We start from the raw sequence: 17,115 nt of genomic DNA, 5'->3' as shown, positions 1-17,115 counted from the left end.
ATTTTTTAATTTATTAAAAAAAAAACTATTTTTCAGCTACTGAACAGATACCGTGGTTTATCAAACTTCATTCCAAAAGTTAAATGGAGGAAACCTTCTAAAAATAAAGAACGGATATGAAATTATTATAAAAAAGAAACCACAAAACTGTTATTGGTCACAGACGTTTGTCCACACTAACATATAACACGATGCCACGTGGATCATTCCAGCAGCCACACTGGTACAACTTTATCGCGTCACTCCATAGTATTGTAACCCAGTATAAAAATATCTACACCCAGAACTGACAGTCCTCTCTCGCCTGCAAAAAAAGCTAATCGCTCTTTCTCTCTCTTCTCTCTTCGACAGCGAAATCCAGAAAAAATAAAAAAACAAAAACCACTGGGATATTAAAAAAATAAAAAAAACAAAAACGGATCTCCAACTTCACGAACCTGACTAACTGAAACCCTAAACCTAGCCGCTAAATTCTTTATCCTTCTGTCTCTCCACATGTCTCTACGCACGTGAAGTATTAACCTCACTAGAGGCCAAATTAGGGTTAGGGTGGTTTTGTGATGGAACGCGACGGTGGTAAAGAAGGTTGTTGTGGCTGGTGTCGGGAATGACCGGAGGCCGATGCCACCGGCGAAAGAAGATGATGGGTAGGGGTCCTGACGGAGGTTGCGGCACTGGCGAGAGGTCTTGCCGTCCAATTTCTAGGGTTCCGGCATCCAATTCCCTCATGAAGGAGTCTGAAATACCTCAACCAAAAGTAAAGAAATCGAATCCACTCGAGGTTGATTTCTTCTCCCAAGCTCACAAGGTCTTAAGCGTGCGCTCGCCATTTGATGCTGCAGAGAATGCGTCTGGTTCTGGTGTTTCGAGTTTTCCAAGTGCGTCTACTTTGCCAAGCAGGTTGGCTAGTTTGTTGAGGCAATCAAATGGGAGCAGAAAGAGACATAAAAGGTCTCATTCTGGAGCGGATAAGAAGTCTTCTTCGAGGCCAAGTGACGGGTCTAAAAGAGGGAATATTTGGGTTGAGACTGAAGATTACTTTAGGGAATTGACATTGCCTGATATTGATGATTTGTTTGAGTTATCTTCTTTATTTAATTCTTTAGGTTATAGTAAGTGTTTTTACATTCCATATATTGGAAATGAGAAAACTGAGAGAATCGAGACCATTGTGACAAATGTGAAAACTGGGGAAAATGTGAATGGGAAGTTTGAAGAAAGCGAGACTAATGAACAAACCGACACAAGGGCCAATGTGGAGAATGCAAATGGTAACTTTGAAATGGATTGTATGGGTGGAAATGGAAATGGACTCGTCTTGAAAGACGAAGTCAATCAAGAGGATGAGCAGTTAATGGAAATCGACGTTGTGACTCAAAGTGATGGAGCTGTGTGTTTGCCCCAGGAGAAAGCAAAGACGTGCTCTGTTTCTGATTTGTCTAGCAGTGTAGAGTGGCTTTTAGGTTGTAGAAATAGGGATATATTGACCTCTGAAAAGCCTTCCAAGAAGCGGAAACTTTTAGGCAGTGATGCAGGGTTGGAGAAGGTTTTGGTTGGTTGTCCTTGTGAAGGAAACTTGCCATTATGTGATTTTTGCTGCAAGAGCGAGATGGGTAATGATTCAAACCGGTTGATTATTTGCTCTTCTTGCAAGGTTGCTGTTCATCCTAAGTGTTACGGTGTGCAAGGAGATGTAAGCGAGTCGTGGTTGTGTTCCTGGTGCAAGCAGAAGAGTGATGGCAATGATTTAGCGAAGCAGTCTTGTGTACTTTGTCCGAAGCAGGGTGGTGCTTTGAAACCTGTTGATGTAGACAATGGTAAGTCTGTTCTGGATTTTGTGCACTTGTTTTGTTCCCAGTGGATGCCTGAGGTCTATATAGAGGATTTAGCAAAGATGGAGCCAATTATGAATGTGAGTGGAATTAAGGAAACCCGAAGAAAATTAGTGTGTAATGTATGCAAGGTGAAGTGTGGTACCTGTGTTCGGTGCAGTCATGGTATGTTTTGTTGCTCCATTATTTTATGCCATTATGCATTTATTATTTTCCTCTGGTACACTGGGTTGGTGTCTATTGCAACTTTTGCCTGTTTGGCAGCAGAGCCAGTGTCTAATGCAGCTTACAAGTCATATTGTTATATTGTGCAAATGCCTTTTTGTTCTTTAATCTACATTGTATTTGTCTTTTATTGAATCAAAGAATGATGAGAAGTGTTATTTTTTTCTTGTCTTATAATTGGTTTATATTTCTCAACGATTATGTGTCTATGATTCATTTGCATCTCATATTCTCCCGGTTTTTTCTTCCTGGACTAAATCATAGAATGGTGCACCGTATTTCTTTCTTAAAGGGATGGATACAATCATAGTAATCAATAAGAGATAATGTCTCTCCAACATTGAATGAATTCCTTTTGAATTTTATAGCTCAAGTTATTATTGGAATGAAAATGAAATTTAACAACAGTCAGACAGATAATTTATGCCCCTTGTTATAAAAATATATAATGATTATTGATATTGAATCAGTTTCCTTTTATCTGTGATAGCACTGTTGATCTCACTTATTTTTCTTGTACGCAAAAGACAATGTCCTTTTATTGTTATTTTGTCAAGTCAAGTAGATGATTTTCACGTTTGATAGGCTTATTTAAATTGTGATTTGCTTCTGAACTGAATCATATGGTGCCATCAAAGTAAATTTCTCAATCTTTTGCTTCTTTCTCCTTGGACGTGCAATCAGGTTGTTGATTCATGACTTCATACACTGTTTAACTCACTTACCTTTAAAGCCTGGCTACTTTATCCAATATTTTGGTTTTCAAACTGGATTCATGGGACAATTGGTGTATGGTCATGCGGAATGGCACAAAAGGATCCATTTAGCCATCCCAAAATAATTTGGGATTAAGGCATGGTTGTTGTTGCTGCATATTCATGAGGCTGGGAGGAGATTGGAGAGGGATTGGGGTTGAAACAGTTTAATGCTTTGTAGAAGGATGCAAAAGATGCCATTTACAGGACTGTAAGATTACCAGGAAAGTAACTCGTGCATTCTTTGATGGGAATGCTTGCTCTTCAGGAATGTTTTGTTTCTGGCAATGTGACTTTCAAAAAAAAAAAAAAAACATAAAATATCTCACACTTATGGAAATCTGACATAAATAGGCCCAACTTCAATATTGCTTGAAATCTTAGAATTTAGTCTCTTGTGAATCTTTCTATCCTGTATGCAAATGCCTACTGATTGCAATTACATTTTTGCTGAATGCTGGATCACATGTTAAATTTTGATCAATAAAATTAATTAATTAATAAAAAAATTTCTGTTAGGTGAACATCCCGCATTATTACCACAATTTACGTAATGATCGGCAATCTGGAAGATCACATGAATCTTGTTTAATTGTGAGCGAAGTCGATTAATCTAATCATTTTTAATGACATTAGTTATTTTCATATGTGATGAAGTCTGTTGGTGTGTTCTAACACAGTTCTTTTTGAAACTTTTGCAAAAACAAGGTGGAGGGCTTGGTCTAAAGTCTAATACTTTTAATAGACCTGTTTCTGCATTTTCTTAACAGAGAACACACTGATTGGGTGCTTTGAGGACTTGCTATGTAAAATGTTTGGTGATGTATTTAGCACTGGTTGATGTTTGGTGATGTTTGTATCTCTAGCTGTGATTAGGTTTGGCTTATGAATTTACTTTCTTGCCCTGGTTATTTTAATGAATGCCTGTTAGGATCTTGCTCTCTGGTGGTCAAGTTTTTTTAGTATGTACCAAGTTATGGAAACATCTGTTTCATGGGCCTTGCTAAGGTTTTTAGCTGGTGTTGCTGCTATTTTACACCCTGAGATTTGGACTCTGTGTAATGGCTTTTGTCGGGACAAAATGTGGGGCTTGTTCTTTGTTCCTGATTCTACTCTTGAGTCAATTCTCCATGGTCCTTTCACCTTTTTCCAATCGAGATGATGACTGCTAACATTGTTGTGCTAGTCTTGGATGCTGCTCCCTCTTCCTTCGGCAGTTTTTAGCCTGAGAGTTTACCTAAAAAATCTTGGCTATTATGGCTGTTGCATTGCTAAGATATGCTGGATGTCTCATTATATTATCTCCCTATACTTATTTTACCAGCCACCATTCCTATTTTATTCCTTGTGGTATTTTATCCTCAAATCTTTTTTAAAGCCTTTGGCATTAGTTGCCATTATTCTTAGTAAGGGTTGGTGTGGATTTGGCTCTCTTGTAAACCACTAAGGGCCCTGCTGCTTGCTGTTCTTCTGTTCCTAGTTAGTTTCCAGCGGCCCTTTTAGTACTGCTCTTTATCTATCCCCTCTATGTGTGAGTGCTCTTGTAAAAGTACGTATGTGTTTGTCAGAGTCCCATTATTCTTAATATCTAAGTTATTAGACCTCTGATTATGATTACTTCACCACTAGAATTGAAAGCAGATCTTGCACAAGCACCCTGGTTCACAATGGAGACCACAGATGGTTTACTGTGGCTGTTCACTTACCTGTAGTGTGTAATATTCTTAATTTAGTTGTTACATTCGCCAGTGTCTTGTCTTAGTCTTGGAAGGATGAGTTTGCTTTTTCCTTCAAGAATGATGATAAATCTGCATTATGGTGTGAAGTAGAAAACTGAGGGGAAACAAAGCTGTCATAATATGCTTTAACTGCATCCAATGGGGGCATTTTGATTGCTGAGGGTTGCTTGCTGTGGGATCTTTGAGATCACTCAAAGATATACTTGCTTGCTCTGGAATCTTTGAGATCACTTAACAATATAACGTCGAAGTCATTTCATCCAATTGTCACTTGTGCTCATTTTGCTTGTCTCTCTGATGAGCCAATGTTATGTCCTTAGTTTTCAGGTCTCTAACTTGCCCATTCTTGCACTGATAGCTGCAGCTTTTCTCGTTTCCAAAGCTATTTTTGAAACACTTTAATCAATAAGTCGTATAATGTTACCTTTAGCACTGTTACCGTCTGTCTCGTTTAGCTTTAGCAATGTTACCTTCTGTCTCATTTAGCTTTAGCACTTTTAGCTTTTCTGGTAATGCCTTTCTGTTCATGTGGTTTATTCAGGAACTTGTAGAACTGCTTTCCATCCTATATGTGCAAGGGAAGCAAGACATAGGATGGAGGTCTGGGGGAAATATGGTACTGATAATGTAAGCCTTTTCTCTCTCTTCATCACACTGAAGATATAATGTGCGAACTATTTTCGTACTAATGTTACTACAACAACTACGGTGACCACCACCATACCCACCAGTGCTACAAGAACTTTATTGACTTTATGCTATGACATCTTGTCAGACATCTTCTCTAAATTTCTTTACTGTATATGTCAACAGGTTGAATTACGAGCCTTTTGCTCAAAGCACACTGAACTCCCTAATGATAGGGATACCCATCAATTAGGAGAGGCTTTTGTGCCTGCCAGCCATGACTGCTCTGTTGCCAGCCATAATCCATCAACGTTGCAAATGGACAAACAGCGTAAGTTAAATATTGGCCAAAATGGAGACAAACTTGCAGTCCACACAGAAACTTCTGATACTAATTCTGGTAAACCTGGTGATGGTGAGTTATGGGAAATAGGATTGTTTGATTCCAGATCAAATGCTGAACCTTTGTCAGAATCTGGGGACGTGGACAAACTCATTGATATAGGGATATTTGAGAGAGGTGGCTATGAGGGTGCTAGCACTGACTCCCGAAATCTTTTGCTGATTTTGAAGAAGGTACTGAAAAAACTTAGGTTTTCATGCTTTTTGCATGGGTTTTGACTTTTGAGATATATAGGTATTGCATACATGCATCCGTGTAGTGTTTCTCTTTGGTTATTTCCCTCTTATTGTTTTATTTGACCTCTTTGGAAATTTTAATGGTGTAGTTAATTGACCAAGGAAAAGTCAATGCTGAAGAGTTGGCAATGGAAATTGGCATGTCACCTGATTTGATAAATTCAACATTGGCTGTAATGCACTGGACCATGAATTTCACTTTCTGTTCATTTTCTGAATCAAGTGTTCATCATTAATCATTGCTGACTTTTTGCTTCTTGACCTTTTCTCTGCAGGAAGTTAATTTGGTCCCTGATTTTCAGTCCAAATTAGTCAAGTGGTTTCAGAATCATGTTTATGTGGCCAGTCAACGTAAATATTTGAAAGTTAAACTAAAATCCATGATTTTACCAAAGGCTGAGATTGTAACAGCAGACCATTCTGATGGTATAACTATATCTGAGACTGATATTACAGATGCTGTTGCTGTTAAATCAGTTCCCCCTCGGAGAAGAACCAAAAGTAACTTTAGAGTTTTGAGGGATAACGGAGTAATTTGCTCACAAGAGGAAATTTTTAGTGACAACAGTATGCTAATGGAAGATATGAAAGTTGTCAGTCAGCTGAGAGGTGAAGAACCTGAAAAATCTAGTGAAGCATCCTTCCCTGATGTATCTGAAAAGGTAGTCCTATCGCACTGTAATTATTTGCTACAAAGATTCTTATAGGAGGAGGTTAATTGATTTGTTTTGTCTGTTTTGAGTCACCATCTGAAGACGTGACTTGCTTTGTGATTAGGAGCTAATTTTGTGTTTGGAATTTCTTTTTGTGCTTGTTTTTAATTAACTACTTGAATTAGTAAGCCTTTTCCTTTTCTGCATATTTTCTAGTTCAATTTTCTGATATCTTTCCTTTCTCTGGTCCCGTTGTTTTCCCTTAAACAGTTCATAACTGTAGTGCTATTTAGGTTCTCCTGTTTGCCTTAGTTTACCTTTGTGTCACACAACTAAAGTATCGGAAAAGATCTCTAATTTGGCAGTTGTGTATGCGAATGTGGTGAAGATGTTAAGGAGTGGTTTCCTTTGTGTTTTGATTCTCCTCCAGTTTTTTCTCTTACTGTAACTCGTTCTTAATGGTAGGCCATCCTTTCTCAAAGTATCCTGATTATATTCTTTCATGTTAACTTGTTCTTGTTATAATACAAATAATACTTTGCATAACAAGGATGATATGACCACCACATGTTTTTTCCATTGCTTAAATGAAATTTCTGTGTTTACCACATTGATTTGGAAGGAAAAAGAAAACTCTGGTAGCTTCTGTTTCTTGTAATTGTTTTTCCTAATCAATGGTATAGATATTAATTTTGATGTCTATATTATGAAGATTCTATTTGTAAGTATATGATTTATTATGTCTTTGGAAAGTTGGTTTCTGCCAACTCTTTTTTGCCAGTTATCTTCCTTCTTAAGAACCTCATCCTCCATCCTCCTGAAATCTTCTCATCTACCTATGCTATAAGGCTCCAAGAAGAACCTTGAAGAGTGTTTGTTTTTCATGTCATGCTTTTTATATTTCTTTTCAAGTGACTTGTTTTTTTGTTTATTCAAAATATTAGGTAATCCAGAACATCGTTATATAGAAAAAACTTTTTGTTGAAAAAGAAGGGGAATTTCCCCAAAGCAGAAAGAGAATCTGAAACACAAAAATACCAAGATAAAATACTAAAGCTCCTCAGTCTCTCTGAAATATTGTTAGGAAACACCTCCAAAACATCTGTAGCATAGCGATTGAGAACAAAATTGACTTTCCATATGGCCCTTGCAGCAATCTTGTTTGGTGACTACTACATTGTTGATGGCACCTGTGAACTCGATTTTTTCCCTCGTGTATGAGGCAGAATGCAGAAGCTATCACACATCAGCACTATCCTCCTTTCAATTTTTGTATGCTTCAATGTGTAGTATTTATTTTTATATTTTTGTTTACTTGTATTTGTTGAAGGTATGAATTAATAGACTGTAGTTTTCATCTGCCTGTAGTTAGATTTTTTCTCCTATTAACAGTGTATGCTTGTGTACAATTGCAAAACTGATGCCAGAGGCACCTGCCATTTGTGGTTCATTTCTATAAAATATTAGGTTTTCTATGTCTTCCATCTATCATTTTATGGCGTGGTGTTAGGGACTGAAGCTATTTCTTTTCTACTGATAGTTTATGCTTCTTTTTTCATTTCCTAGTTATTGATTGCTCAGCAATTTGTTTTGCTAGACTGCATACATTCTTTTGTCTATTTATTGTTTCTGCCCAAATTGTTCAACTTATCATTTGTGAGCTAAGGCAGTTGTGACCTGTGCATATGTTGTTCGGATTGCTTAAGCATCCATATATTCAGCTGTATTTGCTAAAATATAGATGATATTCACACTTGTGAACAGTGTAGAACTTATGAATGCGCTGTCATCACACTTTTGATATGCAAATAGAAAAAGAGAGAATAAGAATTGCTAAATTTAAATTGTGAATTATTTTAGCATCAAAATATGCACGCAAAAACAGAAGGAAAAAAAGCATGTAGCAATTGAAGTGTTCAATGCTGTGTTGTGTCGAAAGAAGTTTGGGTAGTGAAATCCTCTCGAAGAACCATTATGTTGTTTTATGGACATTTCCTGGTTTCTCATCTGAGGTTTGTTGGACATAGAGTTGATGCCTTGTCCATTCATTAGACAAGTTAAATGTGCAACTTTCAGAAGGTTTTGTAATGATGGCGATAAGAGCAAGCAGTGAGGTTTATTTTATGCTGGACTGGGAGAGGGTGATTATGGTATAATTTATCATTTTCCTTTTCTGAATCACTTATCTGCTTTAAGATATCATCTTGGAAGGAGTGGGAAGAAGCAGGGTGCGGTTATCTTATACAGAAGTGGAAGTTACTGCGATTTGTAAATTTGTACTGAGATCCAATGTGTCTGCCTTTATGTTCTATTCGTTCCTTCTGCTTTTAGGTTCTACTCACCATTTGGTGATTTTGAGTGCTTATATAGATGAATCCTTTCTGCTTACCTTTCTCTTTTAATAATATTTCTACCATTTTGTTTTATTTAAGCAGATCGCTGATGCGTTTCAAGACTCTTCAGTGGTGCATTTGCCTAAAAGTGAAGGTATGATTGTAAGAATCATCTTTTTGCATTTGGTTTTTCCAATCAATGCCCTATCTATTGGAGAAGGTTGCCTTATCCTGGTTAATTGGTTTTGCTTGGACTGCTTTTTTGTGAGTTTTTCTACTTTTCTTTACTTGAGAAGGCAGTTGATTTTTTTTTAACTTCCTGGAAATTGGTTGGTTCGAAGAAGAGTTCAACTCTCTAAACCTGTTCTTTACTTTTCTTGACAATGACAAGGTATAGTCTTAACATTAGAGTAAAGCTACTGCTGATAAATTAGGAAAGCATCCTCTTTGGCTGTTTGATGTTTTACCAAGCAGATGTATTTCTTTGTTGGCCCCTTACTGCCTTGATGGATTTGTTTTGTTGGAGTGAGAAAATAACAAGAATATTCCTGCTCTAGAAAGGGTGCTCTATGCCTTGGGGAAGCTTACTAGATACTTTCTAACTAATTTACAACCATTTCCTCCCAAACCTCCACCTTCCTCCATAAGAAGCTTAGAGATGAAGTAGAAAAAGAATAGAAGGATATAATTAAATTCGAATGCTGCACTGATCGGATGAGTGTTTGGACAGTCTAGGATATAATTAAATTTTACTATCAGATCGTGTTTCTTTTTTCACTCATAAAGTTGGTGAACATAAGAGCAATGTTACTTGTTTTAAAAATCCAGCCATCTTCCTCTTTCAAGGGAATGGATCAAGCATATAGATTAGGTGAAAATGTCGTGGAATGAGATGGTGATTTTTTAACTAACACCATCTTAGTTATGGGCTCCCTTCATATGGAAATTTCTCTTGCAAGACCTCATCTTTCTGATTGAGTTTTGGGCGGGTACCAAATTGAGAAGGAAATCTTATGTATGCACATACTTTAAGGTTTGGCATTTTTTATAATCTTGTGAAAATGTGTGATAAACACCTTTTCTTTTTGGTGGGAGGGGGATTGGAATTTTATGATCGTCTAGGATCAATCATGAGGTAATTGTTATGGGATTAAATATTTTGTGCTCTCTTGTTTTCACTTGCTAGGGAGTATGATAGTGGGGGGATTTTGAGGAGGCTTGCTGTCCTTCTGGAGGGATTGGAAACCCCTAGTGTTTCTTTTTATTCTAGAAGGATGACAAGTATGCATCTCATATTGAGGAAGTGAGGTTTTCATTCTCATCTATTCCTTTCTCTCTTCATGGATGACGATATGCATATGAAGATTTTTTTTTTTTTTCAGTTGTCAAGTATTGTTTGCTCCTTAGTTCATATGTTACTTGATGTGATTTAGTGATATTAAAAGCCAGATATTTCTGTTAATATGACCAAAAGCAAATGGAAGAAAGAAAAGATAATAGAAGGCCATAATTTTCATGTATTTTCCGATTTCCCCTTCTGTATGAAAGTGAACATGTTGGCATTTTTATGTTGCTCAGGCAGTTCAGATAATGTCTCAGGTGGAAGCCTTTCTGAAAAAATCAAGCCAGTTCATGCAGCTATTCCAGAGAAGAGCAATTCAATTAACACAGATGGGGGAGTTCCTCTTTATTCAGATGTTAATTTAGTCATCCCTAATTTCATGTAAATTTTTTGAAAGCTCTTTAATGCAGAATTTTGTGCTGCTGATACTTTTTGGAAGCTCTAACACTGATTTAACAATATCTGATGAGTTCTTATGCAAAATTATATATTTCTTGCTGCAGAAAACCAGAAGAATATTCTAATTTTTATGTCCATTCATGTGTCCATGAGAAGCTGTCACAGATACAAATTGGAATGCTTTTACAGAAAGGAATTTCTGAACTTGAAGGTAGAAGCTGCGCTAACATGAATTTTATGGTCAAGAATTGTACTTCTGTTTTATTGCTTATAATTGCAAGCTTATTTACCATTTTATGACGTGTAAACCTAACTGCACAGGTTCAAAAGACAGAGAAATCTCTCATTTGGAGGCCTCTTGCAATCCCAGTGTCTTCTGTAATCATCAGAATAAACACTCAAAATGCAATGACTTGATCTGTAATTCAAGTGAAGTAAATTTAGAGCAGTTGGCTAAGGCTAAGAAACTGGGAATTCTCAAACTGTCTCCAGTGGATGAAGTGGAAGGAGAAATTATTTATTTTCAGAAGAGGCTACTTGGCAATGCAGTTGCAAGGAAGCACTTCACTGGTCCTTTCCTTTTTCGCCTTTATCTTTCCTCTTTTTTTTTTTTTATGTGATATGCTGGCACTCTTTTTTACCATCCCGTTCTTGCACTATTCTCATATTCCATCCCAAATTATTTAAGAAAAAGGCAGCTTCATATTGATATGTACATCCACATGACATTTTTTTATCTGATGAAATGTGCTTGCAGATAATTTAATATCTAAGGTTGCCAGGCATCTACCCCAGGAGATGGATGCAGCTAGGGGGAAAAGTTGGGATGAAGTGCTTGTTAGCCAATATCTTTGTGATGTTAGAGAAGCAAAGAAGCGGGGCAGGAAAGAAAGAAGGCACAAGGAAGCCCAGGCTGTTCTAGCTGCTGCAACTGCAGCAGCAGCAGCTTCTTCTCGGTCTTCATCATTTAGGAAAGATGCCTTTGATGAATCTGCTTGTCAGGAGGTAATTTTTTCATTCACTTTTGGATTTTTTTTCTTGCCTTCGAAAGAAAGCTTGCAATTATTCGATGCAGTAATCTGTCTTATCATTTTTACCTGGTTCCAGAAATATAACACTGCTAGTGTGAGGGCTGGCATTTCTTCTCTGTTGACGCGACGTCCAAAAGAAATGCTTTCAAGGGTGGCTATTCCAAGGATTTCATTAGAGAAGTACTCTGATTTTGTTCAGTCAGTTTCAGGTTTTTCTAAAGATCATCCTAGATCATGTGACATATGCAGACGATTTGAGACAATACTGAACCACATCCTAGTCTGCTCTGGCTGCAAGGTTTTCTAGAATGGACCATCTTTTCTGTTAAGGGTGCACAATCTGCTTACTTCTTGTTGACAAAAGCTTTTATGCCAACAGGTTGAGGTTCACTTGGATTGCTATCGTTGTGGGAAGGAATCTAATGGTCCATGGCATTGTGAATTATGTGAAGAATTATTGTCATCTAGATGCTCTGGAGCTCCTGTCAATTTCTGGGACAGGGCAAATAGTGCGGAATGTGGTTTATGTGGTGGTATTACTGGTGCTTTCAGGAAATCTACTGATGGTAGATGGGTTCATGCCTTTTGTGCAGAGGTTGATTTTTTGCTTTGACCCTTCAATGGCCAATTCATGATTATTTTTTCTTATCTTCGTTGAAATGCTATTATGATTATTTTTCTATTTTTTCTTATAGTGGGTCTTTGAACCAACATTCAGAAGGGGACAAGTAAATCCTGTTGAAGGAATGGTATGTGCATATTTTAGGTGGTCATATTGTCAAAATTTTCAAGTCCATTGAGTTTTGAATACATTTCTGAAGATTTCTTGGGATGGAATATAATATTTTTAATTTAACTTGTTTTTTTTCTGACTAGGCATGTTTATGACCATTCTTGTATTGTTCTTATCTGACATTTGCTACCATCTGCAATGTAATTCCAGGAAACGATTGCAAAGGAGATTAACATTTGTTGTGTCTGCCGTCATAGACATGGTGTCTGCATAAAAGTGAGTTCCAGCTTTGATTGTTTCAGAACTTACCCTTTTCTTTTCTATAGCATCAAGTCATATAATAAAATATTAATGGTTCTATGCAGTGTAACGCTGGTCACTGTCAGACCACATTTCATCCAACTTGCGCTAGAAGTGCGGGTTTTTACATGAATGTTAAGACTCTTAATGGCAAGATGCAGCACATGGCATATTGTGAAAAGCATAGCTTGGAGCAGAAGGCAAAGGTCTGAATTTGTTGTTTGTACCTAAAAAGTATTGACAGCTTGTCATTTTATAATTTTGCATTGCTTGATTTATGTAGACTGGAACTCAAAAACATGGAGAAGAGGAGATAAAGAGCATGAGGCAAGTCAGGGTAAGCATGCACTCTGATTAATCATGTAATCTTCATTCAGGTGGATGTTAATGCTTACTCAGGTCTATTTTTCTTGTTCCAAGATTGGTTCGACTATATATGCTAATGACTTTTGTATGTTTACAGTGGTCTATTTCCTTGGAACTGGTCTACTATTTTGAATTGTAAAATTGAATAGAAAAATGTCTTTCTGAGAACTTTTAATGCCATAGATGTTGTATACATGTCTATCCTCTTGGCATGTACTGCATAAGATCATTGCGATTCGTCAACTTATTTCTTATAACATTTTACATTGGTCATGACATTATTTCTTTTAAAGTGATTTTTTATTTTTGTGTGTGGTTGAGGTCTTATTTTCTATGAAAGCCCGGGTGGCTTAATTATTTTTCTTGGCATTATAACTTTCTTGCAACTGGTTCATGAGGTTGATTTAAATCTATGGCTTTGCTTCTTTCCAATCTGATGAAACATTAAGCAATTTTTCCTAATGTCATGTGCATTGATTGTGAAGGAATCATCTTGTGTTTATAGGAAGTTCATAGCCAATACTTTGTTTCTGATTGCATTTGTACTATAGTCCAGATTTAATCATATTCTTGGGGGTAGAATTACGGTGACCTAATTAACTTTGTTTTTAAATTTATTTCTATAGGGTCAACTGGAGAGATTGCGTCTTCTTTGTGAAAGAATTGTTAGACGTGAAAAAATAAAGGTAACTTTCTCAGTAACAGCAAAGTGGTTGCAAGTGATTTTTATTTTTACCCAGTATTATGTAGGCAAGTCAGCTAAGAAAATACCATGTTGAAAGTGTTCTTTCAAGTCTGTGTTTGCTTCTTTATTTTTTAACTTCTCTCGAACTTCCTCCTGCATCCTTGTTGAGACTTCAGGGTGAATTTTTTCCCATTCTTACTTGATATTTACACTTTGAACCGAGTAAAATATGCTAAATTGTATTTTTATCCTTTGGAGTAACACTCACCCCAGTACATTCATTTGCTAGAAGTTCATTTTGTTTTTTAGCTTACTGCTTCAGTTTTAAGTGAACCATTCTCTGAAGAATATATACTTTTATAGCAGTGCCTTTTACATATAATTGTTTTGCAGCGGGAGTTGGTTTTATGCTCACACAGCATACTTGCTTGCAAACGAGACCAAGTTGCTCGATCGGTGCTTGTTAGCAGTCCCTTTTTCCCTACAGATGTTAGTTCAGAATCAGCTACAACATCCCTCAAAGGGAATACAGATGGGTACAAGTCATTTGGTGATGCTGTCCAAAGGTCAGATGATGTCACAGTAGACAGCACCATTTCTGTCAAGCACAGAATTAAGGTGACTTTGACCATGGACACTGACCAAAAGACAGATGACAGCTCCACATCTCAAAGTCATTTTACTCCAAAACCTTCAGAGAGGATGCCTTTTGCTGGGAAGCAAATACCTCAAAGACCTTCTTCTGCATCTTATAGTATTTTGGAAGAGGGAGAATGGAGCTCAAAATCAAAGGTGCGTGTTCCTTCTGCATCATTGACTGTTTTGTTCCACGAGGTTTTCTCTGTTAGGGATAAATTGAGACCAATACTCACTACCATATCAAATAACAGCATTATGAGACTTTTGAGAAAGAGTTGGTAATGACTTCAGATGAAGCATCGATGAAGAACCAGAAATTACCTAAAGGATATTTCTATATTCCTGTTGATTGCCTTCCAAAGGAGAAGCAGATCAATCAGGATGCTTGTTCTGGTGAACCCTTGGAACATGATAGGTAGAAGAGGGCCAATTCTGGATTTTGGACTTGCCCACTGGAAATCAACAGCTGTCTATTGTGGACAACTGCTTTCTGCCTGGAGCTACCAAATTTACCTGATTTATGAAGGGAGAATGGCAGAAAGATGCCAAGGTGGGTTTCTGGGCTGTGTAGCAGCTTGGCTGGATGTAATGTTCTGAGAGTGGTTGGCATCGTTGTTGTGTATTCATCATGAGAATAACTGTACAATAGGTGAGGGTCTCTTCCATTACACCATGTATTCCAAGCGGCTCATATTTCATCAAGTAGATGCTTGTCCCTCTTGGCTGGGAAGCAACGCTTCTTGTATCCTGATCCAAGGAATTAGAAGGTGTTGCCTGCTGGGCTTTCGCCGTAACGTCGATGTAAATATTCTCAGCATTATTTCTCAAAAGAAATTTCGCTCATCTAGTTTGATGGAGCGTCGAAGTTATCTTTCCCATTGTGACCTACTCATTGTCTGCTGGTTTTTTTAGTGATTCAATCAGGTTTAGTTTCAATAGGTAGTGGTTCTTTTGTAGGAAGTTGCATTCCCTTTGTCAACATGGCATCTGATTTGTGCCAGGTCCTGTTAATCCAACAGTGTATTATTTGGTGGTAAAGGAAATTCCCTTTTTCATCTACTGTTTATTGGATTGTTATTATTAATTATTAGGATGGGAGATTACTATTCCCCTTCTCACAGAATATTGTTAATTGAAATAGATTTTAAAAATAATAATTAAATTTAGCTTTTTAAAAAAAATTATTTTTTTTTAATATATAGGGGATTGAGTATTATAATTTTTTTTTCTTCTATGAGGCTATTATAGTCACATGATTCAGGTTGTGGATTTTGTGGGTTAACCTGATTAATTTGGGTTTTTTTTGTAATTGTTTTTTTTTAATTTTATCTTTTAATATTTGAGTTATTAGAAATTAAATCTCATAATTTATTTTGTTTGTTTTCTATATGGTTATTTTAGTTTCATAATCAAAGTTAATGTTTTTGTCGGTTTGTTTTTGTTGTTATTTTTTAAATATGTTTTTTTAATTTCATCTTTAAACATTGGATTAATTGAGAATTGAGCTTTATAATTTGTTTTGATTTGTTTTTTATTGAATTATCCTTGTTTCTTAATTCAAGTTTGGCAGATTAACCAGGATTGATTCAAGTTTATTTATTTATTTTTAATTATTTTTTTTTCAAATTTATTCTTCAAGTTAATTTAGAATTAAGTTTCAATATGTTTTTCAATTTGTTTTCTGGAAGATTATTTTGATTTCATGGTCCAAGTCGTAAAATTTACATATTAATCTAAGTTGAATTGAGTCAATCCAATATATTCTCATCTCAATATATATATTTTAAAAAAAATATTTAGAAATTGTTTTTAGTCGATCTATGTTTTTTTTAAGTTGTCTATGTTATTTTTGAGCTTATCAAGTTAATTGAGTCACATCAAGTCAATTCCTATATAGTGCTTTTGGATTTGTCATATTAACAAGGTTATATCGGATTAATTTTTATATGATTAAATATTTTTTTAAAAAATATATTAACAATATCTAAATATTTATTTTAAAAAATTAATATATTGGTAACATAATACGAGTAAATAATCTAGTTACCCAACGAACTATTTAAATTTTCCCTCTTTGCCACTGGTATCCTACCACTATCATCGTTGATGCTGTCAGTCTTCACTCCAAAATCATCTTGTTTCGTTAACTAACATCACACCAACGTCTCCTATATTGTTTTCAATGCCACCAATTTCGCTTTTGCAACAATAACCAATCATTTTTCTATCACCACCTCTCCACCTATAATAACCTTTACTTTATCCCCAGTCATTACTCTACTTCTACTAGCATAATTATTTATTAGCCATCATCATTCCACTGGTATTTCATTATCATTGTATTTATCATGTTATTACTTATGCTCCGTTAAACATATTATGTAAAATATTTTTTATTTTATTTTATGCAAAACAAATAGCTTCTCAGATGAAGTTTCCTTTCATTTTATTATATGTATTATATGTGATGTTCGAGGCATGATACTTTTTTTAGAGGATTATAGTATAGTTTTGAAAATTATTTGTTGGTCCCTTAACCAAGTTAATTGTTCCTCTTTTTTTTATATATAAAAAAACCCATAAATTCCATTTTAAATACATTTTTGGTTTTGTTTATAGTTAGTGAGATTGAAAAATGTGATTAGAGATATAAGACATTTTAAGGGAAAAACAATTAAATTATTATGGAAAGCTCAATGAAGGGTATTTCAGAGAAAAAACAATTAAATTGTTATAGAACATTCAATAAAAGTCGCATAACCATATAGAAAAATTTAAGGATTTAATATTAGGTTTTTCAAATTAAAGATTTCAACT

The 17,115-nt window shown here is 35.8% G+C and overlaps 1 protein-coding gene across 7 annotated transcripts; it reads left to right on the top strand.

Moving 5' to 3' along the window:
• Positions 1 to 288: 288 nt before the first annotated feature.
• Positions 289 to 15,353, top strand: LOC7460927 (uncharacterized). 7 transcript variants are annotated; one of them, XM_024602105.2, is made up of 20 exons: positions 289 to 1,997; positions 5,093 to 5,178; positions 5,365 to 5,509; positions 5,612 to 5,754; positions 5,907 to 5,990; positions 6,093 to 6,479; positions 8,906 to 8,957; positions 10,382 to 10,526; positions 10,649 to 10,755; positions 10,866 to 11,114; positions 11,302 to 11,549; positions 11,652 to 11,873; positions 11,955 to 12,170; positions 12,271 to 12,324; positions 12,519 to 12,584; positions 12,674 to 12,814; positions 12,892 to 12,945; positions 13,601 to 13,660; positions 14,053 to 14,451; positions 14,550 to 15,353. In XM_024602105.2, the coding sequence occupies exons 1-20, from the start codon at positions 608 to 610 to the stop codon at positions 14,715 to 14,717; spliced, it is 4,416 nt and encodes a 1,471-aa protein (XP_024457873.2). In that variant the 5' UTR covers positions 289 to 607; the 3' UTR covers positions 14,718 to 15,353. The 7 variants fall into 7 exon arrangements, with proteins under 7 accessions (XP_024457873.2, XP_024457876.2, XP_052308674.1 ...); XM_024602108.2 differs by having other exon boundaries at positions 289 to 1,817; positions 5,365 to 5,754; XM_052452714.1 differs by having other exon boundaries at positions 5,365 to 5,754; positions 10,403 to 10,526; positions 14,590 to 15,353.
• Positions 15,354 to 17,115: the final 1,762 nt, after the last annotated feature.

This window comes from Populus trichocarpa, chromosome 5 (assembly GCF_000002775.5).
Source record: "Populus trichocarpa isolate Nisqually-1 chromosome 5, P.trichocarpa_v4.1, whole genome shotgun sequence".
Lineage (NCBI taxonomy): Eukaryota > Viridiplantae > Streptophyta > Magnoliopsida > Malpighiales > Salicaceae > Populus > Populus trichocarpa.
Note: the sequence above shows the minus strand (reverse complement) of the source record. Positions and strands in the feature narration are given on the sequence as shown.

Coding starts and splice junctions, on each gene's coding strand:
- LOC7460927 (XM_024602102.2), top strand. CDS start 608: ATGACCGGAGGCCGATGCCACCGGCGAAAGAAGATGATGGGTAGGGGT. Junction 5,991..6,092: donor TGATAAATTCAACATTGGCT/GTAATGCACTGG, acceptor TTTTCTCTGCAG/GAAGTTAATTTGGTCCCTGA. Junction 12,946..13,600: donor AGAGCATGAGGCAAGTCAGG/GTAAGCATGCAC, acceptor TTATTTCTATAG/GGTCAACTGGAGAGATTGCG.